Consider the following 23,984-nt stretch of genomic DNA (forward strand, 5'->3'; position numbering starts at 1 on the left):
CAACCCTATTGAATTGTGATCTTAGGTCTACAGGACTCTAAACTCAAATCTCAAGCTCCTTTATAATTTAATTCATACTTCTCAGATTTCACACACACAAAAAGAAACCTCATGTACCTTTCTAGAACATACATGTACCTTCTATTCCTCTGCTCTTGTTGATCCTCTCTGTTATTTCAAATATTCTATCTGCCAGCTATCCATCTACTAACCTGTTTCATCCTTCAATGTCCAGCTCAAATCCCAACTAATGCATATTGCTTTCCCTGACTAACAAGAATCCCCCAACCTACATACCATGTAGGTTGAACCGTATGATTTACTGTATTTTGGGTAGGTCAAAAATGGTCAAATAACCACAGTTTCAAATAATTCAAACTATAACTGAATATGTTTCTCTTACATCATTTACCCTGCTTCAGTAGACTCCCTTATACCCTGTCTTCATCCCTGCATGTCCAGTACCCAGCGGTGGCAGAAAAGTAGATGCTCAAAAAATGCTTGAAGAATTCAAGATAATTGATATGTAAGGATCTTGGTAGTTCATTGAGTTCCCTTAAGTCTGTATCCATATTGCTCTCAATTTTCTGGAGCCCGACAAGGGTAAAGTCCATCACCTAAGACTATCTTCTCAAGTCAGGAGTGTAGGTATCCTTTCTTCATTTCCATCAGGACCTCACTCTCTCTATCTACCAATTAATAATTGCCTAATCTAGAGTGATAATTGGCTCAGAGATGGTAAAGACTCTGCCTGCAATGTGGGAGACCTGAGTTCAATCCCTGGGTTGGGAAGATCCCCTGGAGGAGGGCATGGCAACACACTACAGTATTCTTGCCTGGAGAATCCTGTGGACAGAGAAGCCTGGAGGGCTACAGTCCCTGGGGTTGCAGCAAGTTGGACACAGCTGAGCGACTAAGAACACACACAACCTATAGAGGGAAAAACCCACCTCCAGGGTCACCTTTTCCTTAAGTATGTGTGTGTGTTCAGTCGTTCAGTCTTATTCGACTTGTTTCAAGCCAACGGACTATAGCCCACCAGGCTCCTCTGTCCATGGGATTCCTCAGGCAAGAATACTAGAGTGGGTTGCCATTTCCTTCTCCAGGGGATCTTCCAACCCAGGGATTGAACCTGCATCTTCTGTGTCTCCTGTAATGGCAGGCAAATTCTTTACCACTGAGCCACCTGGGAAGCCCTTCTTTAAGCAGCAAGTGTGTAATTTGTAATGTTAATCATTCAGGACATTCACTCATTCATCATCTAATCATTGGTGTGTGATTGGCCCTGAGAATACAGCAGTAAATGAGGCAACCAGAGACAATGAATTTAGAGTGCCTTTGTTCTTTAATCTGGTCTTTAGATATTTTCCCGAGAATCACCTGAAGATATTTTGAACATTTGAACAATATTTTCTATACTTAACACTTTTCAATGTCTTGTAAGCTGTCTAAAATTTTTAGCATAAGTTGAAATTGTCACAAAGGATGTGATTTTCACATACATTAATATTTTCACATATATTACTATATTAATTTAAATGTATCAAATGAAATTTGAATATTATAAATTAAATGCTCAAGACTAGTTATTTTTATTGATAAAAAGTATTTTGTAAAATTTGGAAATTTTAGGCCTTTCCTCTCTTTTTTCAACTCACATTTCCATAATACTTTCTCCCTGGATTTTATACACATATATTAAATCAAAACTGTAGAGCTGCATAGTTAGGTCAATTTACAAAAATATCCCTGGCAATCAATAAGCTGAATTGCACTTTCTTTCAGAAAAAAAGCTTCATTTATTATATCAGTTCAAATAGATATACTAATAAGCACTGCCAGAAACATTATAAAAACATTGAGAAATAAGTTACACAATGAATCCTATAAAACAGATTATAATAAGTATTAAAAATTAAGATAATATAGATCTAATATGAATAATTAATTCATTTTCCATAAATTATAAAAAGAAGATAAAACAATACATTTGCTCTCAGCAACTAATTTATAATAAAACAATAAATGAATTGTTTATAAAATAATGAAAATATCATTCCTCTAGTAAGAGTGTGTATCTCTGTCCAGCTAAAGGCAAAGAATGGTCACATGAAGCAAAGGTGATCTAACTATATACCATCACAAGAGACACAGAGATGTGAAAAGTTGAAAGTAAAAGAACAGAAAAATATATACCATAGAAAGAGTATTCAGAAGTGAGCTGAAGTGGCTACAGTTCAGTTCAATCTCAGTCGTATGCAACTCTTTGCAATCCCATTGACTGCAGCACTCCAGGCTTCCCTGTCTATCACCAACTCCCAGAACTTGTTCAAACTTATGTCCATTGAGTCGGTGACGCCATCCAACCATCTCATCCTCTGTTGTCCCCTTCTCCTCCCACCTTCAGTTTTTCCTAGCATGAGGGTATTTTCCAATAAATCAGTTCTTTGTATGAGGCAGCCAAAGTATTGGAACTTCAGCTTCAGCATCAGTCCTTCCAAAGAATATTCAGGCTGGATTTCCCTTAGGATTGAATGATTTGACCTCCTTGCAGTCCAAGGGACTCTCAACAGTCTTCTCCAACACCACAGTTCAAAAGCGTCAGTTCTTCAGTGCTCAGCTTTCTTTATGGTCCAACTCTCACATCCATACATGACTACTACAAAAACCATAACTTTGACTAGACAGACCTTTGTAGGTAAAGTAATGTTTCTGCTTTTTAATATGCTGTCTAGGTTGGTCATAACTTTTCTTCCAAGGAGCAAGTGTCTTTTAATTTCATGGCTGCAGTCACCACCTGCAAGTGATTTTGGAGCCTAAGAAAATAAAGTCTCTCCCTGTTTTCATTGTTTCCCCATCTATTTGCCATGCAGTGATGGGACCAGATGCCATGATCCTAGTATTTTGAATGCTCAGTTTTAAGCCAGCTTTTTCATTCTCCTCTCTCACTTTCATCAAGATACTCTTTAGTTCCTCTTTGCTTTCTGCCATAAGGGTGGTGTCATCTGCATATCTGAGATTATTGCTATTTCTCCCTACAGTAGTATAAGGCAAAATAATCTTAGAGACAAACTTTGCTACTAGAGACAAAAAAGGACATAATAATAAAAGGGTCAGTTTATCAGGAAGACAAAATATGTATAAACAGCACATCTAACACAGAGCACCTCAAAACATGAAGTAAAGTACATAAATTAAAAGGCAAAATATGAAATTCAACAATAATATTTGAAAAGTGCAATACCCCACTCTCAACAATGGTTAGAACAACCAGGCAGATAACAATGAAATAGAAAATGTAGACACTGTAAACCAACTAAATGTAACAGACATCTATAGAGCACCCCAATCAACAACAAGCAGAACATACATTCTTCTCAAGTGCACATGGGACACTTTCCAGGATATATTAGGAGGCCATAAAGCAAATCTCAATTGACTTAAAAGTATCTCAGGTGGCGCTAGTGGCAAAGAATCCACCTGCCAATGCAGGAGACAAGGGTTTGACTCCTGGTTTGGGAAGATCCCCTGGAGGAGGAAACAGTGATCCAATCCATTATTCTTGCCTGGAAAACTCCATGGACAGAGGATCCTGGCAGGCTATAGTCCATAGGACTGCAAAGAGTCAGACATGATTGAGTGACTGAACATACACACACAGTTTTTAAATATTTAAATTATACAGTGGGCTTCCCTGGTGGCTCAGTGGGTAAAGCATCTGCCTCCAATGCACGAGACCCGGGTTCGATCCCTGGGTTGGGAAGATCCCCTGGAGAAAGAAACGGCAACCCACTCCAGTACTCCTGCCTGGAAAATCCCATGGACTGAGAAGCCTGGTAGGCTACAGTCCGTGCTATAGTCCATAGGGCTGCAAAGCGTCAGACATGATTGAGTGACTGAGCATACACAAACAATTTTTAAATATTTAAATTATACAATGTTCTTTGACCTCAATGGAATGAAATGGGAACTCATGATATAAAGAAATTTGAGAAATGAAAAGTTTAAAAACTCTCCTAAGTAATAAATGAGTCAAAGAAGAAATCACAAGGCAAATTTTAGATAAATGAAAATAAAACCACACATACCAAAACTCAACAGCAATCAGAGGGAAACTTATAGCTATAATGCTTATTTTTATAAGAAGAATAAATATCTATGATCAAAAATCTGAACTTCCATCTTAAGAAATTAAAAAAAAGAAGCTAAAACAAAAGCAGGCAGGAAGAAGAACATAATAAAAATTAGAGCACAAATAAATAAAATAGAGAATAGAAGTAGTAGTGAACATCAATGAAATAAAAAGCTAGTGCTTTGAAAAAGATCAACAAAATTAACCTCTAGTTAACCTGGCCAAGAAAAAGGCAATGGCACCCCACTCCAGTACTCTTGCCTGGAAACTCCCAAGGACGGAGGAGCCTGGTGGGCTACAGTCCCTGGGGTTGCTAAGAGTCGGACACGACTGAGCGACTTCACTTTCACTTTTCACTTTCATGCATTGGAGAAGGAAATGGCAACCCACTCCAGTGCTCTTGCCTGGAGAATCCCAGGGACGGGGAAGCCTGGTGCATTGCCATCTGTGGGGTTGCACAGAGTCGGACACGACTGAGGCGACTTAAAAGCAGATTACTGAAATCCGGAATAAAAGAGGGGATCTCAGTACTAACCTCAGAAATAAAAAGAATTGTAAGGGAGTACTATGAGTAATCATATGACATCAAATTTGATAATCTAGATGAAACCGATAAATTCTCAGAAAAACACAAGCAACTGAAACTGAAATAAGAAAAAAATCTGAATAGACTTATAACAAGTAAAGAGATTGCATTAGCAATTTTAAAACTTTCCACAAAGGAAAATCTAGGCCTAGATGGCTTCACTAGTGAATTCAACCATGCATATAGAAATACCAACTCTTCACACACTCTTACAAAAACTTTGAAGAGGAAGAAACACTTCCCAACTCATTCTGTGACACCAGTATTACATTGATACCTAAATCAGACAAAGACATGACCAGACAACTACAGATCAATATTCCTCATGTATGCTGTGCATGCTACATCCCTTCAGTTATGTCCAACTCTTTGCGACCCTATGGACCACAGCCCGTGAGGCTCCTCTGAACATGGAGATTTTCCAGGTGAGAATATTAGAGTTAGTTGCCATGCCCTCATCCAGGGGATCTTCCCAATCCAGTGACTGAATCCACATCTCTTATTTCTCCTGCATTGGCAGGCAGGTTCTTTACCCCAGCACCACCTCAGTTCAGTGCAGGTCAGTCACTCAGTAAGTCCGAATCTTGGCAACCCCACGGACTACAGCAAACCAGACTTCCCTGTCCATCACCAACTCCCAGACCTTGCTCAAACTTATGTCCATTGAGTTGGTGATGCCATCCATCCACCTCATCCTCTGTCATCCCCTTCTCCTCCTGACTTCAGTCTTTCCCAGCATCAAGGTCTTTCCCAAGGGACTCTTAAGAGTCTTCTCCACCAACACAATTCAATAGCATCAATTCTTCAGTGCTCAGAAGAATAATTATGGTCCAGAATAAGAGAGTTATGGTCAAACTCTCACATCCATACATGACTTCTGGAAAAAACATAGCTTTGACTAGATGGACATTACTTTACCAACAAAAGTCTTCTAGCCAGAGCTAAGGTTTTTTCAGTAGTCATCTATGGATGTGAGAGTTGGACCATAAAGAAAGCTGAGTGCCAAAGAATTGATACTTTTGAACTGTGGTGTTGGAAAAGACTCTTGAGAGTTGCTTGGACTGCAAGGAGATCCAGCCAGTCAGTCCTCAAGGAAATCAATGAATATTCATTGGAAGGACTGCTGCTGAAGCTGAAACTCCAATAGTTTGGTCACCTTATATGAAGAGCTGACTCACTGGAAAAGACCCTGTTGCTGGGAACGATTGAGGGCAGGAGGAGAAGGGGATGACAGAGAACAAGATGGTTGGATGGCATCATCAACTCAATGGACATAAGTTTGAACAAGCTCTGGGAGTTGTGGTGGACAGGGAAGCCTGGAATGCTGCAGTTCATAGGGTCACCAAGATTCAGACACGACTGACTGAGAGACTGAACTGAACTGAACTGATACAATTGCACACTGTGACCAAGAGGAATTTTCCCCAGAAATGCAAGATTGGTTTAACATTCAAAACTTAATCAAAACAATATTAATAGAAAAAATGCAGAAATGACAAGGATCTCAATAGATGCAGCAAATGAATAATTTTTATATCAGCTACATGGATAAATGATAATCCTTTGCATGCATTGTACAGGAGACAGGGAGCAAGACCATCCCCAAGAAAAAGAGAAATGGCTGTCTGAGGAGGCCTTAAAAATAGCTATGAAAAGAAGAGAAGTGAAAAGCAAAGAGAAAAGAAAAGATATACTCATTTGAATGCAGCGTTCCAAAGAATAGCAAGGAGAGATAAGAAAGCCTTCCTCGGTGATCTGTGCAAAGAAATAGAGGAAAACAATAGAATGGGAAAGACTAGAGATCTCTTCAAGAAAATTAGAGATATCAGCAGAACATTTCATGCAAAGATGGGCTCGATAAAGGACAGAAATTGTATGGACCTAACAGAAGCAGAGGAGAAGGCAATGGCATCCTACCCCAGTACTCTTGCCTGGAAAATCCCATGGACAGAGGAGCCCGGTAGGCTGCAGTCTATGGGGTCTCTAAGAGTCAGACATGGCTGAGTGACTTCACTTTAACTTTTTACTTTCATGCATTGGAGAAGGAAACGGCAACCCACTCCAGTGTTCTTGCTTGGAGAATCCCAGGGATGAGGGAGCCTGGTGAGCTGCCATCTATGGGGTCGCACAGAGTCGGACATGACTGAAGCGACTTAGCAGCCGCAGCAGCAGCAGCAGCAGCAACAGAAGCAGAAGATATTAAGAAGATATTACAAAGAATATACAGAAGAACTGTACAAAAAAGATCTTCATGACCCAGATAATCATGATGGTATGATCACTCCCCTGGAGCCAGACATCCTGGAATGTGAAGTCAAGTGGGCCTTAGGAAGCATTACTACAAAAAAAGCTAGTGGAGGCGATGGAATTCCAGTTGAGCTATTTCAAATCATGAAAGATGATGCTGTGAAAGTGCTGCCCTCAATATGCCAGCAAATTTGGAAAACTCAGCAGTGGCCACAGGACTGGAAAAGCTCAGTTTTCATTCCAATCCCTAAGAAAGCCAGTGCCAAAGAATGCTCAAACTACTGCACAGTTGCACTCATCTCACAGGCTAGTAAAGTAATGCTCAAAATTCTCCAAGCCAGGCTTCAGCAATGTGAACTGTGAACTTTCAGATGTTCAAGCTGGTTTTAGGAAAGGCAGAGGAACCAGAGATCAAATTGCCAACATCTGCTGGATCATGGATAAAGCAAGAGATTTCCAGAAAAACATCTATTTCTGCTTTATTGACTATGCCAAAGCCTTTGACTGTGTGGATCACAATAAACTGTGGAAAATTCTGAAAGAAATGGGAATATCAGACCACCTGACCTGCCTCTGGAGAAACCTGTATTCAGGTCAGGAAGCAACAGTTAGAACTGGACATGGAACAATAGACTGGGTCCAAATAGGAAAAGGAGTATGTCAAGGCTGTATAGTGTCACCCTGCTTATTTAACTTATATCCAGAGTACATCATGAGAAACGCTGGGCTGGAAGAAGCACAAACTGGAATCAAGATTTCTGGGAGAAATATCAATAACCTCAGATATGCAGATGACACTACCCTTATGGCAGAAAGAGAAGAAGAACTAAAGAGCCTCTTGATGAAAGTGAAAGAGGAGAGGGAAAAAGTTGGCTTAAAGCTCAACATTCAGAAAACGAAGATCATGGCATCCGGTCCTATCAATTCATGGCAGATAGATGGGGAAACAGTGGAAACAGTGGCTGACTTTATTTTTCTGGGCTCCAAAATCACTGCAGATGGTGATTGCAGCCATGAAATTAAAAGACGCTTACTCCCTGGAAGGAAAGTTATGACCAACCTAGATAGCATATTAAAAGGTAGAGACATTACTTTGTCAACAAAGGTCTGTCTAGTCAAGGCTATGGTTTTTCCAGTGGTCAAGTATGGATGTGAGAGTTGGACTATAAAGAAAGCTGAGCGCTGAAGAACTGATGCTTTTGAACTGTGATGTTGGAGAAGACTCTTGAGAGTCCCTTGGACAGCAAGGAGATCCAACCAATCCATCCTATAGGAAATCAGTCCTGGGTGTTCATTGGAAGGAATGATGCTGAAGCTGAAACTCCAATAGTTTGGTCACCTTATGTGAAGAGCTGACTCATTGGAAAAGACCCTGATGCTGGTAAAGATTGAACGCAGGAGGAGAAGGGGATGACAGAGGATGAGATGGTTGGATGGCATCACTGATTCAATGGACATGAGTTTGAGTGGACTCTGGGAGTTGGTGATGGTCAGGGAGGCCTCGTGTGCTGCAGTCCATGGGGTCGCAAAGAGTCGGACATGACTGAGGGACTGAACTGACTTTGCCTACATTGAATTAAAGGAAATATACTACTCAAGTTAACTTCACCCACTTCTTTTTCCTCTTTCAATGTTGCTTCATATGTAGCTCTCATTATATTTTTATTGGATTGACATGGTCTGACTATCCTAATTTCAAGACCAGTGGTCTCATGGCATAAGGTATTTTGGGGGAGTAGTTCCCTATGTTATCTATCAGAGGAGAAAACAGACTGACAAATGATAGCCTGACTGTGTTAACACACTCCACCCTTCAGGTGTCAGAACTGGTAATGGAATTCAGTTTTTCCCATAAAGTCAAAGTTTGTTTTGTTTACATCACTGGTTTTCCTTAGTGATTAAATAGTCAATGAAGATGTTTAATATTTAACATCTAGTTCTTTCTTCCTTTCAAATATAGGAAGAATTTAGTCTCCTTACCTTTTCCAGTTTTTGGAATGCATCTTGACTTTTCTCTGAATAGAATAATTTATCGATAGAAAGAGTTAAGCTTTAGAGAATGTGAATTTAAAAAAAAAGAATTAAATGCAGTATATACAATATACATTATCATACCTCATTCTTCTAATAGAAAAATGAGTAAGCACATTTGAGAATTATTTCTGAATTTTGAAAACAGGAAGCTCTCACTCTGAGGTCACTGCTCTCAACTGTTACTCATTCAGTCTGGAGTTACTGGGAAGGCTTCAAGGGTTGTCTTCTCCATTCTGTATCCTTTGGTGGCATAGCCATCAATGTTTATAGGGCTTGTCACCGTGACTGTTTTGTGCTAACATGCTGCATATTTTGGGTGGCAGCCTGATGCCCAAGTAGCAGAGCAGGAGACTGAGAAATAGGAAGGGGGGGCACTCAGTCCAGCTATGCAAACTACCTAGGCAAATTATTTTGTTTCCAGGCTTTGGTTTTCCAGGCGTAAAATAGGAATATCATCTGCTTTTGCTTTATCTACTCACAAAATATATTCTGACAAGTATGGGGGCGGCGGGTAATGGGGCTTCCATAGGTGGTGCTAGTGGTAAAGAACCCACTTGCTAATGCAGAAGACAGACCTGGGTTTGATCCCTGGGTAAGGAAGATCCCTTGGAGGAGGGCATAGCAACCCACTCCAGTATTCTTGCCTGGAGAATCCCATGGACAGAGGAGCCTAGTAGGCTATAGTCCATGGGGTTGCAAACAATCAGACACAACTGAAGCCACTTAGCATGCATGCACGTGGGAGATAACAAATGGAAATCTCATTACAAGCCAGGATTACAATGTGTTTCAGTGTGTGGTTTCTTCTACCTCCTTGCCGAAGTTGCCTTACCTCAATATTCTACATGCATGCCTTTGCTCCACCCATGACCAGCCTAGCAAGTCTATGTTGTAGCTTGCAGGACTCCAATTTAGTAGGTCAGTTTCAGCCTCGAATCTCACTGTTTAAAAATTTGTCAAGATAATTAGAGCTACGAATTATGGTAGCTAGTATCAACAGTAAACATTGATTTACAGTATCTCTGACTGCCCAGAATAATGCATGTGCCTTCTGTTTTGTTGCTGGTTGTATCCCCAGTGCCTGGTAGTGGCTGGCACATAGCAGGCACTCAATAGTGGATACATAAATGAATCAACAAGAACTAGGAAAATAAACATAGAAGGCCACTGCCTCCAATGATCTATAATCTGGTCAAATTGACCAGATATCAGTTCAGTTCAGTTCAGTCACTCAGTCGTGTCTGACTCTTTGTGACCCCATGGACTGCAGCACACCTGCAGGCCTCGCTGTCCATAACCAACTCCCAGAGTTTACTCAAACTCATGTCCATTGAGTTGGTGATGCCACCCAACCATCTCATCCTTTATTATCCCCTTCTCCTCCCACCATCTATCTTTCCCAGGATCAGGGTATTTTCAAATGAGTCAGTTCTTAGCATTAGGTGGCCAAAGTATTGGAGTTTCAGCTTCAACATCAGTCCTTCCGATGAAGATTCAGATCTGATTTCCTTTAGGACGGACTGGCTGGATCTCCTTGCTGTCCAAGGGACTCTCAAGAGTCTTCTCCAACACCACAGTTCAAAAACATCAGTTCTTCAGCACTCAGCTTTCTTTATAGTCCAACTCTCACATCCATACATGACTACTGGAAAAACCATAGCTTTGACTAGACGGACCTTTGTTGGCAAAGAAATGTCTCTGTTTTTTAATATGCTGTCTAGGTTGGCTTTCCTTCCAAGGAGTAAGCATCTTTTAATTTCATGGCTGCAGTCACCATCTGCAGTGATTTTGGAGCCCCAAAAATAAAGTCTGTCATTGTTTCCATTTTTTCCCCATCTTTTTGCCATGAAGTGATGGGACCAGATGCCATGATTAATTTTCTGAATGTTGAACTATATCTAGTCTAGTCAAACTGACTATAATCTAGTCAAATTGACTAGGCCTAAAGACAGAAGGTGAGACCAATGAAACAGTCTACTGAAGTGTTCAGGAGCACCGTGGCATGAATTAGAGGTTGAAGTTTTCTTCTCTAGGTGGGACCCCTGGACTTGAAAAACAAATCTCCCAGGCTTCACAAAGGGGAACGCCTCCTGGAAAACCTTTTATTGTGTTTGGGGGCTATGCTTTATCAGCAGTGGAAGAGTCTAGATATTCACCTTTGTACATGAATGAGTTCACCCTTGAGGGCATAGTGAGCAGAGTGAAAACTGCAATAGAAAAATAGATCTTTCAGTTTAGTGTCATCAAAGAAAATGCAGGGAAAGTGAGTAGGATTTTCTTATTATTTATGTATTTACTTTTTCCTTCAGCAAACATAACTCTTAATGCCACTATGCTGTGCTTAGTTGCTCATTCATGTCCGACTCTTTGCAATCCCATGGACTGTAGCCCACCAGGCTTCTCTGTCCATGGGGATTCTCCAGGCAAGAATACTGGAATAGGTGGCCATTCCCTCCTCCAGGGGGTCTTCTCAACCCAGGGATCAAACCGGGGTCTCCCACATTGCAGGGTGATTCTTGACCGTCTGAGCCACCAGGGAAGCACATGAATACTGGAGTTGGGTAGCCTATCCCTTCTCTAGGGGATCTTCCCAAGCCAGGAATCAAACCGGGATCTCCTGCATTGTAGGTGGGTTCTTTACCAGCTGAGTCACCAGGGAAACCTGTTAGCTTAATGCTACCATTCTCTAGATAATGGCACATCTCCTTTTTAATGTGCTCTAGAAACATTTTCCTCCTCCTTTTCCTTCCTCCCCCTCCCTCCACCACTCCCGCCTTCCTTTCCTTCTTTTCATCTTTCCATTCTACAGCATTAACTGTGTAATTAATAATCAATAAAAAGTTATCGGGAACCATGCTCCAGGTACTGTGGCAGAACCATGACCTATAAAGCAACTCGCAGTCTAAAAGGGCAGATAGTCAAGGAAGCATATTAATAATTATGACCATGTGACACATAACAATAAAAAAATTATTATAACAATGTTCAGAGTGTAGAACAGGTCTCAGCTCACTGTACCAGGGGGAATCAAAAAAGACTGTGGCATTTGGGCTGGAAGGAAAGGAAGCATAAGGTGATGAAAAGAGGCACTCCAGGAACTAGAAGCATCGTGTGCAAAGGCCCAGAGTTATGAAATGACATGGCTGATTCAGCAAATCTGGTAGGATGGAGAGCGACAGGTGATCAAGGCAAAGTGGCAAGTTGCAAGTAAGTCCTGAAGGGGCCTGTCTGCTAGCAAGTTTGGACTTGATACTGTGGAAGTTAGAGAGTGGTTATTGACAAGGACAGTGTAACAGGATCATAGTTGCTTTGGGGACTATTAGAGGGGAAAGAATCAGAAGAGGAACTGTAGGGAAGTCAGCAAAGAGGTTATTGCAGGACAGAAGAAAGATTCAGAGCTTAAACATGAATGGGGAAAAGGCTAAGGGGTCTGCCTTTGATTCTACAGTAGAATTGACATACAATAGCTACCAATTGTTTTTGGAGGGGGAGAGACAGAGAAGAGGGCAACTCAAGTTTCCAGTTCGAAAACCTAGTTGTGTGATGATGCAATCAGTCAGATGGGGAGCAAAAGAGGAGGGAGACAGTAAGTTCAAGAATGCATGCATGCTAAGTCGCTTCACTCATGTCCAACCCTTTGTGACCCTATGGACTGTAGCCCGCCACACTCCTCTGTCCATGAGACTTCCCAGGCAAGAGTACTGGGAGTGGGTTGCCATTCCCCCTCCTCCAGGGGATCTTCCCAAGCCAGGGATCAAACCCTCCTCTCTTGTGTCTCCTGCATAGGCAGGCAGGTTCTTTACCACTAATTCAGTTATGGACACACAGAATTCCTGGGTCTGAGATAGATGATGTTTTAAAAAATGATCATGGTAAAGTCACCTAGAAAGAAGATGTAGAAGTAGAGAAGAGGACCAAGATTATAAGCGAAGGACTGTAAGATAAGAGAGATCTGTAAAAAGAAAGGAAGATGGAGGATAGGATGAAAGAAGCAGAACTAGAAATATGAAACAACCTGAAGATGGTGTTACCGTGGGATGTCATCTAGATAAAACACCCTGAAGGTGGACAGCATCCGTGTGGACCTTAATTTCTATTCCCTCCCACCCCCACCCCATAGCCAAGACTAATGTGCTCCCATCTGTTGACTAATCCTTTCCCACACTGTGGGGTCACATTCACAGGCTGGGCAGCAGGGATAGCCATAGTCAAGGCCTAGCATCTGAATCAAAGTTCAGTATCATCTCTGTCTCATTGCCCTGTTGCTTAAACTTGTTCTCTGTTTCTGTGAGCTGGAGTCATCATTCCCTGTTTTTATTCAAGTTCCTGTACCGAATCCCTGTGTTTTCTTCTCTTTCCTCAGCAACCCAGTCCCTGGAGCCTGAGTCCTTCTCTAGGTTCCTAAGACAGAAGTCTTGCCCCTTGGAGTCCAGATTATCTAACCCCTGATGTTAAAATTAGAAGTTGCCCTGTCTGTCTTTGCTCACATTCTGTCAATGCCTGGAGCTATCTTGCCTTGCTTATAATTCCTCGGAGCGTTGGGGTGGTGTTTGGGCAGCTCTTGCCAACCAGCAACTGATAAAGGGACTCTCATATTACTACAGTATGTTTATAGCTATTAGTTCCTAAAACTATTTGTTGATTCACGATTCCTTCCTGCAGTGCATGCATTTGACAACACTTGGGTGCCTACTGTGTGCCAGAATTGTTCCAGGTGCTGAGGATGCAATGGTGAACAAAACAAGGTGCCTTCTGAAAATTGGGGAGGACATATTAACGTGGGGAGGGCTGCATGGAGAAAAATCAAATCACCTGTGAGGGAGAAGGGGGACTTTGCAGGTGGCGCAGTGGTCAAGAATCCGCCTGCCATTGCAGGAGACACAAGAGATGCAGGTTCAATCCCTGGGTCAGGAAGATCCCCCAGAGAAGGGAATGGCAACCCATTCCAGTATTCTTGCCTGGAAAATTCCATGGACAGGAGGGTCTGGCAGGCTACAGTCCATGAGGCTGCAAAGAATCAGACATGACTGAGTGACTGAGCACCCCTGGGGGAGAGGAGGCTGGAATGGAGGGAGGGGGTTGCTGTTTTACAACAGCAGGCAGGGAAGACAGATAGCACTGAGAAAATGAGCTTGAGCACACACCTCCAAGTAGAGAGAGAGAGATTAAAAAAGAAAAAAAAAAGTGACAGAGTGAGCCCTGCTGGTATTGAGGGGACAAGTATTCCAGGCAGTGGGAATGGCAAGAGCTAAGGCCCTGAGGCTAACTTGGCTTGGTGTGGTAAAGAAATAAGCATTACACTGTAGGGTAGAAGTTGTCAGAAGGATTAGTGAGGGCAGGAGGCCATGACGGAGAACTTTTCAGTTATTGAAAACGTTCTGACTTTCAGTTAAATAAGTATTTCACCAGAGGAGCTGATGTCATCTGTCTGAAAGTAGCATTCTGGCTGCCTCATGGAGATTAGATTGTAGACAAGAGCCAAAGCTGGGTAACTGGTTAGGATTTGAGAGCAACGATCCAGAGGAGAAAGCATGGTGGCCTGGGCCATGTTGCTTGAGGTGGGAGTGGTGAGAAGTGCTTGGATTGTGGGTATAACTTAAAGGTAGGACATGCAGCATGAAATGATGGCTTGGATATCCTGTTAAAAAAAAAAGTCAAGAAGGACCCCAAAGTTTTTGGCCTAAGTAGCTACAACAGTGGAGGGCTATTTACCCAGATGGGGATTAATGAAGTTATTGTTCAGTTGTTAACTTCTATCTGACTCTTTGCAACCCCAAGTACTGCAGCACGCCAGGCTCCCCTGTCCTCCACTCTATCTCTTAGAGTTTGCCCATTAATGGGCATCGATGTCCATTAAGTCAGTGATGTTATCTAACCAACTCATTCTCTGCTGCTCCCTGCTTCTCCTGCCTTTAGTGTTTTCCAGGATCAGGGTCTCTTCCAATGAACGGGCTCTTCCCATCAGGGGGCCCAAGTATTGGAGCTTCAGCTTCAGCATGAGTCCTTCCAATGAATATTCAGGACTGATTTCCTTTGGATGGTGGTTTGATTTCCTTGCAGTCCAATAAGGAAGTGGGGAGTTCAACTTGGGGCATGTTAAATTTGGGATGTCTAGGAAGCTGTGTCCTGAGCAAGCATGGGAAGGATGTGGTCCACCAGTGAGGGGCAGGCCTTAGACTGGAAATGGGGTGAGGACACGCCCTCCATGTACCAGGAGGGGAAGGTGAGGTATATGGGGGACAGATGCAGAGAATGGAAAGGGGAGCTGTGAGGATCTGGGGAAGCTCACTTATAACTGCTTCTATCTTCTCAGTGAAATAGGAAGCCAAGTGAGCAACTAAGAGTGAGGACAGGAGGTGTAAGGAGGCTTTAAGACAGAGAAAGTGAGAAATGGTCTTCTAGGACAGTGTTCTTCAGTTTCAGCTCATGACCTAATCATGAGTCTAAAATCAGAGATTTGAAATCATCCTGCTTATTTAACTTACATGAAGAGAACATCAGGCGAAATGCCAGGCTGGATGAAGCACAAGCTGGAATCAAGATTGCTAGGAGACATATCCATAACTTCTGATATGTAGATGATACCACCCTTATGGCAAAAGCAAAGAGGAACTAATGAGCCTCTTGATGAAAGTGAAAGAGGAGAGTGAAAAAGTTGGATTAAAACTCAACATTCAGAAAACTAAGATCATGGCATCCAGTCCCATCACTTCATGGCAAAAAGATGAGGAAACAATGCAAACAGTGAGAGATTTTTTTCTTGGGCTCCAAAATCACTGCAGATGGTGACTGCAGCCATGAAATTGAAAGACGCTTACTCCTTGGAAGAAAAGCTACGACCAATCTACAGCATTTTAAAAAGTAGAAAAGTCTGTCTACTCAAAGCTATGGTTTTTCCAGTAGTCATGTATGGGTGTGAGAGCTGGACCATAAAGTAAGCTGATCACTGAAGAATTGATGCTTTTGAACTGTGGAGTTGGAGAAGACCCTTGAGTCTCTTGGACAGCAAGGAGATTAACCCAGTCCATCCTAAAGGAAACCAGTCCTGAATATTCATTGGAAGGAGTGACGATGAAGCTAAAGCTCCAATACTTTGGCCACCTAATGCGAAGAATTGACTCAGAAAAGACCCTGATGCTGGGAAAGATTGTAGGCAGGAGAAGGGGATGACAGAGGATGAGATGGCTGGATGGCATCACTGACTCCATGGACATGAGTTTGAGCAAGCTCTGGGAGTTGGTGATAGAGAAGCCTGGCGTGCTGCAGTCTATGAGATGGCAGAGTCAGACATGACCGAGCGACTGAACTGACTAGTGATTTTAAAAAGTAAAATTTTAAAAGAGTTTGTTTCATGTATTGAGGTAAAATTGCTTAATAAAAGCTTTATCTCAGGTGCATGTGTGTATATGTGTGTCCTGGGTTGTAGCAAAATATTTTTAAAACCACTGGCCCACACCAGTGGCTGGAAATGAACAAGGGACTGTCGAATTCAAGTCAGGGACTGAGTTACTGGTCATGCAATTAATAAAATTTTCATGTAAAAACGATTATGATATAGACTCATAAGGTCTTGGCTTTGGACTTGCTAGAGCAGCAGTCCGCAATGTTTTTGGCACCAGGGACCAGTTCTGCGGAAGACAATTTTCCCATGGATGGGGTGGGGGAATGGTTTCAGGATGATTTAAGCATATTACATTTATTGTGCACTTTATTTCCATTATTAACATCAGTTTTACCTCAGATCATTAGGCATTAGATCCTGGAGGCTGGGGACTCCTGGGCTAGGGGTCCCCAACCTCTTTCCTCCCACGCAGCTCTACCTGCACTGTAGGAAAAGTATTTTCAATGATGGAACACTCGTCAGCTTGAAAGTTCTAGCTTTCAGAATATAACTTGAGGCCCTCAGGACACAATCGGATCTGTTACTGTGGTGAGCAGAGGGCATGGCAGTGGGGCTTCACAATTCAGTGCACTTAATATGAACTTTGACCTTATTACATAATACCAAACTCAACGGCATTTTTCCATTTTGGAGAGCTCGGAAGGTTCTAAACCGAAACTAGTCTCAGCACACTAAGAAATCTTGTTTTTGTTCAAACTTTACCCCAGAATGACACCATTTAGCTTTTAAATGTATGCTCTCTTTCTCTACATTGCACTAACTGCAATTTTAATGGATGATTGAGCTAATTTTAGTGCCTACCTTTTCAAGATTTGTCTTGGATCCTCAGATGAGTCCAGTCAAATATAACTTTACTTAGGAAAAAAAAAAGAAAAAGATTTGTTCATTTCAAGATTTTTATATGCCTCAGTTGCTGAACACTTTCCTTGCCAAATGGGTTAGTATTAGCAGATATGTCAACACGTGTGAAAATAGCTATTTGTATTTTTAATTCTGAGGAGCTCAGGTTATTTTCCAGACATTGCTAATTTAGAGTAAAAAAGGAATCCTCTGGTTTTATATTTTGCTTGACTGTTAAAATGGTTTTGAGATTACTAATTCAAACCAATTTTCTATACATCCACTGATTTCTAAACCATTTTTGAGTTGTTTTTAAAAAGTATTTTCTCCTTATTTGAAGGCAATGTCAAACTTAGTTCATTAGACAGGAAAACATAAACGTTATACGTAGAATGTATTTTCCCCGTGGAATGTTTTTCTCTCTACTGTATTTATTTTGATTTGTATAAATTTGAAACACTGAAGTAACAAAAGTGGGAATGAAATTTAACTAATAGAGAATGAGGACTCATAAAAATGTACTCTTGCCTACAGCAGTAATAGTGTGCTAATTAACAACACGAAATATTTAATCTTAGTTCAGTTGTAAACCCAAACCAGATAGACTCTAAACCCATTTCTATTGCTTTTGAGATTATTAGTCTATGTTAGTCTATTTTCTAGAGTTCTTTCAGTAGTTTTTCTCTGAAAGCCAAGAAAAGTTAAAATGGCAAAAGAGGAACATAAAATTCAGTAGCTTACTAGCATGGATCACTCTGCTGTTCCTTTATCTAGACCCTCATATACATATCTCCTTCTATCTATCTAGTTCTCTATGTTAAATGTTTCTTGAGGAAATACACAGGTTGGGGGCCTCTTCTGTCGCTTCCAACAAGAGCTCTACCATGGAAAGCTCTCCTCTTCCGTTTTGCAAGTCTCAACAAGTCTGTTGCTGAGTCAGAATCTCCTTTTCCTCCCTGTTGTCAAGAAGTCTTTCTCCCTTGAAAATTCATAAAGCTTTGGAAACAGCTAAGTCTCCCGGGGGAAGGGGCGGGGATGCCCGAACTAGCGCGGCTGAGGGGGAGTTGCCCACCCCGCGGTCCGCCGGCCCCGCGCGGGTCGCGCTTTCCCGACCGGGAGGGCCGGGGAGCGGGCCAGGCTTTCCCCGGGAGCTCGCCGCGGGGTCCGTCGTGTGCGCGTCTGCGTGTAAACCGCCGCGCGGGGCCGCGGGGTTTGCGGGGACTTTTGTTCGTCACCACTGAAGTAAAAACGTTTGGGACGCGGCCGGGGCTTCGTGTTTCCGCGACAGGGAACACTTCCCCGAGGTGGCGGGAGGGCGGATGACAGCACGCGGCGCGAGAGGCTTAAAAAAAACAAACACGGAAACCCGCGCGAAAAGGCGCTTTCCAGGGCGAGGCGGCCGAGTCCTGCACACTCCAGCCGGCCAGAGGCCTCCCGCGCCAAGCTCCGGGGTGGGGACGAGAGGCGCCGGGGTTCCCGCGCGGCCGCTGACGCGGAGAGCCACTCCCGGGCCTCAGTTTCCCCCGCGGGCCAGCGCCGCCTAGGGCGGACCCCTATCCCGGCGGCCCGGGGCTCCCGTGACCCAGGGAGGGGCCCGGAGAGAGACGCGGGCAGAGGGCAGGTGGCGCGCGCGACCTGCCGCAGACTCGGCCAGGACCCCGCGCCCGGAGGGGCGGTTGCCCAGGAACCGTCCGAGCCGCGCGCGCGCGTGCTCCCGTGAGCGCGCGCCGAGCGCTCAGGCGTCGCCGGCCGCCCGCCGGTCCAACCGACCGCTCCTTTTCCCGGACGCGGGGGTAGCCTGACGAGACGCGGCACTCGCTCTCGCGCCCGCGCTCGCCCCCGCCCTCCCGAGAACGCGAGCGCGTCCCCGGCCCTCATCTGTATATTCATGAGAGGCGGGGGGGCGGGGCAGCAGGGGGCGCGGCGGCCGCTGGCACGCGCGTGCCGGGACGCACCGCGGGGGGCGGCGTGATTGTGAGGTGGCGCTGACGCACGTTCCGGGCTTCTTAAGCGGCCTGGGCGGCGGCGGCCGCGGCGGCCGCGGCGGCGGAGCCCGAGCCGGTCTCGGGAGGTGGCGGTGAGCGCCGCGAGGGGTGGCGGGGGCCGAAGTCGGTGCCCCCTGGCTCAGTCACGGTGTCCCTCTTTCACTGACTCCCCCCGCCCCACCTCCTTCCACCACGGCCGCTCCACCTCAGATCCGGCGGCTTCTTAGGCAGGGCGGCGGCGGCGGACGGGGCGCGTCTCCTCCCGCGGCCGCCGGCCTGATAAATGAGGGACTTCGGCTTTGGGGTGCTGCACACCGCCCCTCTCCGAAGCAACAGCCCCGGGTCCCTGTTCAGTGGCGGGGCGTACTGTCCCTCCGCCGCGGGACCCGCCGCCCCGCTGCCCTCCGCCACGCCCTTCGGCCCGCTCTCGCCGCCGCCGTTGCCTGTCACCGGCTTCTCGGAGGCCTCCTCCCCCTTGTCGATCCCCCTCGGCTGCGGCGGCGCGGACCGCTCGGCTGCTGCCGCCGCTGCTTCCTCTTCCTCCCCGTTCCTGGCGCATCAGCAGACCATGCAGGATGAGCTGCTGCTGGGGCTGACACAGCAGCCGGCGCGGCCGCTCTCGGGGGCGGCGGCCACGGAGAAACTCCCCAACCACCACCCCGGCGGCGGCACGAACGCGGGTGTGACCCACCTCCTCCCCTCCCAGGACTTCAAACCGAGTCTGCACCACCCCTCCTCCTCCTCCGCCTCCTGCTGCTGCTGCCGCCGCACCTCCTCCCCGCAGGACTTCAGTAAGCGGCAGCAGCAGCAGCTGAGCAGCCAGAAGAGGAAAGAGTTCAGCCCTCCCCATCTTCCCCACCCTCCGGACTCGAAGCCGCTGCCTCCGTCGCTCCACTGCCCGGGCCGGTTCAGCCCGCCGCCGCCGCCGCCGCCCGGCCAGCTCCTCCAGCCGGCGCCGACCGTCCAGCGCCAGCCGCCGCCGCCGCCGCAGTTCAGCCTCCCGCACCCGCAGCACCTCCCGCCGCAGGACTTCGCCCCGCGGCAGCGCCCGGCCGACCTGCCCCCGCTCCCGCAGCTCCAGCCTTCGCCGCCCGCAGCCCCGCGGCGCCGCCACGGAGGCGCGGGCAGCCCTCGCAAGACCCCGGCCGCGGGCGAGGGCAGCGCCGCCGAGCCCCCCAATGCGGGCTTGGCCCCCTCGACGCCGCCGGTGAACCCCGCGCCGGGCTCCATGGAGTCTCCCAACCACCCTCTGCTCAACAGTCCCAGTAACCTCCTGCCCGGCGGGGCGCTCGGCGCGGGCGCCTTCAGCAGCCTGCAGAGCCCAGACCTTCCGCACCCGGGCGGCGGCGGCGGCGGCGGCAGCGGGGGCGGGGGGCCCCCCGGAGGCGGAGGGGGAGGCGGCTCCGCGTCGCCGCCGCCGCTGCCCGGCTTCGGCACCCCCTGGTCCGTGCAGACCGCGTCGCCGCCGCCCCAGTCCCAGCCGCCGCCGCCGCCCCAGCAGCCGCCGCCGCCGCCGCCTCCCCAGCAGCCGCCGCAGCCGCAGCCGCAGCCGCCGGGCTCGTCGGCCGCCACCCCGGGTGGCGGCGGTGGCGGCGGCGGCGGCGGCTCGCTCAGCGCCATGCCGCCGCCCAGCCCTGATTCGGAGAACGGCTTCTACCCCGGGCTGCCGTCGTCCATGAACCCGGCCTTCTTCCCGAGCTTTTCGCCGGTGTCCCCGCACGGCTGCGCGGGGCTCAGCGTGCCGGCGAGCGGCGGTGGCGGCGGCGGCTTCGGGGGCCCTTTCTCGGCGGCCGCCGTGCCCCCGCCGCCCGCCATGAATTTACCTCAGCAGCAGCCCCCGCCGCCCGCGGCGCCGCAGCAGCCGCAGAGCCGGAGGTCGCCCGTCAGCCCGCAGCTCCAGCAGCAGCACCAGGCGGCGGCCGCCGCCTTCCTGCAGCAGAGGAACTCCTACAACCACCACCAGGTAACGGCGGACGGGCGGCCGCCCGGCTGCGTCGCGGGGCCGGGGAGACCGCGGGCGGGGCGGCCGGAGACCGGGCTCGGCCCGAGCGGCCCCGAGGAGCCGCGGCCAGGGCCGCTCGCCCGAGGGAGTGGGACGCGGAGGGCGGTGAAGGGCCGCGGGACTCGGGCCACCGGCCGCCGGAGGGGCAGGAGGGCTGTGGCCACCGTGGGCCGTGGTGCTCCGGAGGCGGGCCCGGCTGGAAGTGGCCCCGGCCGGGCGCCCCCTCGAACGCCCCGGCGCGGCGCTGGAGGCTGGGGCCGGGGCGGAATGGCGCCCGGGCCGGGGCGGCGGGTGTCCGGGCGCGACGTCCCCTCAGGTCCCGCGGAGCGGGGTACCCCGGGGCTCCGCCGGAGCCCTCTGGCCGGGCGGGCGGCCGGCCGACCAGCCGGTCGGCTTCCCCGAGCCCGGGAGACGCGGGGAGGCGGCCGGGGTTCGGGGACCGAGGGGCCGGCGACGCGGGACCGGCGGGCTCGGGCGGCGGCCTCGGGGGGAGCGGCTGTGGGAAGCGAGCTGGAGAAGGATTACCGGAGGCTACGCGTGTGGGCAGCCCGTGAGCCTCCGCCGCCGTCCAGTGAGGGGACGGGAGGAAAGGCCTTTTTGCTTTGGGGTTTCTTTTCTCCTGAATTGGCCGGAGGGAGCCGTCGCGGGCGAGGCGGTGGCCGGCGCACCGCCTAGCCCGGCGGGACCCGCGTCGGCGAGGGGCCGCCGGGCAGCTCTCCTCCCGCCGACCTGCCTGCCTCCCCGCGTGGGTCGGCCCCCCGAGCTGTCAGATGGTTGAGATAGGTGCTGCAAGGTTGTTTCACTTTCTGTGCCTCTCAAGGTTTGGGTAATACCTTGTAGGTTTTAAAACTAAAGGAGCCTGCGATTAGTGTGTTACCTTGAGGAGAAGACTTTTCCTTTTTTTTTTTTGTCGCCGTAATCTTCTTTTGAAGATTATTTTAAGGGGGTATATTTTAAGGGAGTAGTGTAGCTATAAAATCATAACAGGCAGGTTATTCATCCGGGTCCTTTCTGAAATTCAAGGTCTGTGTTTTTATCCTGTCAGGACAGCGTCTGAGTGACCGCTGAGTTGGTTAGTTGACATTGAAAGAGTATTTTGTTGTTCTTTTTTTTTTGTTCGTTTGATCTAGTCAGCGTTTATTAAAGAGGTTATTCTGTCTAAGGCCACTTCAGTGATTAAAGATTGAGAAGTAAAATTGGACCTTAACCTTAAGTATTAACTTACTGATGTAACTTTTTCCATTGACCGGTTAGTTTTTAAGGATTAACCTTTTCAAGAGGTGACTACTATCTAAATTAACCCAAGTTACAGTTAACAGTCTATTTAAATTAACCAGAATAACAGTTAACAGCTTTTGTTGAATCACTCCACTGGTTTCTCCCTGAGAAAGGAGAATGTGGCCTGTAAGAGTTGAAATTAGGTAATTTTGAAATAATATGCCACTTTTCCATGATTTCCCTGATCTTGAAGAACTATCTTTCGGATGTCAGGGTCTTTCTGTTTTAGCTGGAAACCTGTGGCGGCAATTATCAATAGGTATGTTTGTGTTCTTGAGGCCATGGACTATTATTAGAAGACTGTATACAGAGATCCATATTTAACTGTAATCTGCTTTTTGTCAAACAGAAGGGTCTTGCAATGGAGTGTAAAAGGTCACCCAGCTATTAAATGGAATTTTAGATCACTACAAGAGAAGTTTGAGCACTGTGTCCATGAGGAAAGTAAGGTCCTCAAGGGATTTGTCCATGGACCCTTAGCTGTGCTTTTGAAGTATGTAGAGGGGGAAAGGGTAGTATATATTCATGGTTATATTAGCATTAAAAAAAACTTTTAAACAGGTACTATAGACCAGGTTTACCCAAAAAATAGGTTTAAGAGTGCTTGACTTACAGTAACTTTGTTATCACAAAATTATTAAATTATAAGCTGATTGACAATATGATTGCTAGCGATTAATACTCTTCAAAATCTACAGTTATAGCCTCTTGGAGAATTTTTCATTCTTTGATGACTTAACTTTTCTCGTCATTGGTTCTGTTTTGGAGTATAATTTATTTTTGAAAATGGATGACATTAATGCAGACTTGTATTATTAAGATCTCTACTAGAATGATCAAAGTATATAGTTATCTCAGTGTATCCACCTATGGATAATAGCAGATAATAACAGTTTCTTGGATAGTTAAATGAAATAACAACTACAAAAATTTTGAAGAAAGTACATTAAAAGTGGAATAAAATATTTTAAAAGTTGAATAAACAGTGCAAAAAAAGATATTTCTTGTATTTTCTCTATCCTCCAAAGGCATTTTTATTCCATGCAATAGAATAAAGCCAAATGTTATTTACCACTTTTACAGTGATATAACTTGTATTAGAAACCTAAAGTCTAAATATGTCACTCATATGATTGGTATATTTTAATAAATAAAAAACTATTTCTAGTGGTAGGCTTAGCAGAATATGATTGCATAAAAATCATAGTGTAAGTTATATGTTTAAGGATCTTCAAAGTTAATTTCAATTTTTATCTTTAGTTTTTTCTTCATATCAGTCATGTATATGGCTCTCTTTGAAGGGGAAAAAAAGTAACTGCATGGTTCTGTTTTAGTAATTGTTGTGAAATACCTGCTTGATTCATTATAATTTATGTAGATGAGAGTACGAAAAAGTCACCTAGCATTAAGTGAATATGTTTTCATATATAAGATCTCAAGTCTATTAAATACTCATTGTTTAAAAGATTATATGAATT

The 23,984-nt window shown here is 46.3% G+C and overlaps 1 protein-coding gene and 1 long non-coding RNA gene across 7 annotated transcripts in view; one reads left to right on the plus strand and one right to left on the minus strand.

Moving 5' to 3' along the window:
- Positions 1-1,326: 1,326 nt before the first annotated feature.
- On the minus strand, positions 1,327-18,747 carry LOC132660023 (uncharacterized). The gene is made up of 3 exons (XR_009601175.1): positions 17,203-18,747; positions 15,485-15,588; positions 1,327-3,615 (listed from the first exon to the last, which is right to left on the minus strand). It is a non-coding gene; the product is annotated as an uncharacterized LOC132660023 (long non-coding RNA).
- A 493-nt stretch (positions 18,748-19,240) lies between these two features.
- The window catches only part of CPEB2 (cytoplasmic polyadenylation element binding protein 2), a 76,382-nt gene continuing 71,638 nt past the window's right edge, over positions 19,241-23,984 (plus strand). For all 6 annotated transcript variants that reach the window (XM_027971193.3, XM_027971194.3, XM_027971199.3 and 3 more), the window contains exon 1: positions 19,241-21,189. In XM_027971193.3, coding sequence (XP_027826994.1) covers positions 19,510-21,189 — 1,680 coding nt within the window. In that variant the 5' untranslated portion in view covers positions 19,241-19,509. The remainder of the gene's footprint in view (positions 21,190-23,984) is intronic.

Source organism: Ovis aries, chromosome 6 (assembly GCF_016772045.2).
Source record: "Ovis aries strain OAR_USU_Benz2616 breed Rambouillet chromosome 6, ARS-UI_Ramb_v3.0, whole genome shotgun sequence".
NCBI classification, from domain to species: Eukaryota; Metazoa; Chordata; class Mammalia; order Artiodactyla; family Bovidae; genus Ovis; species Ovis aries.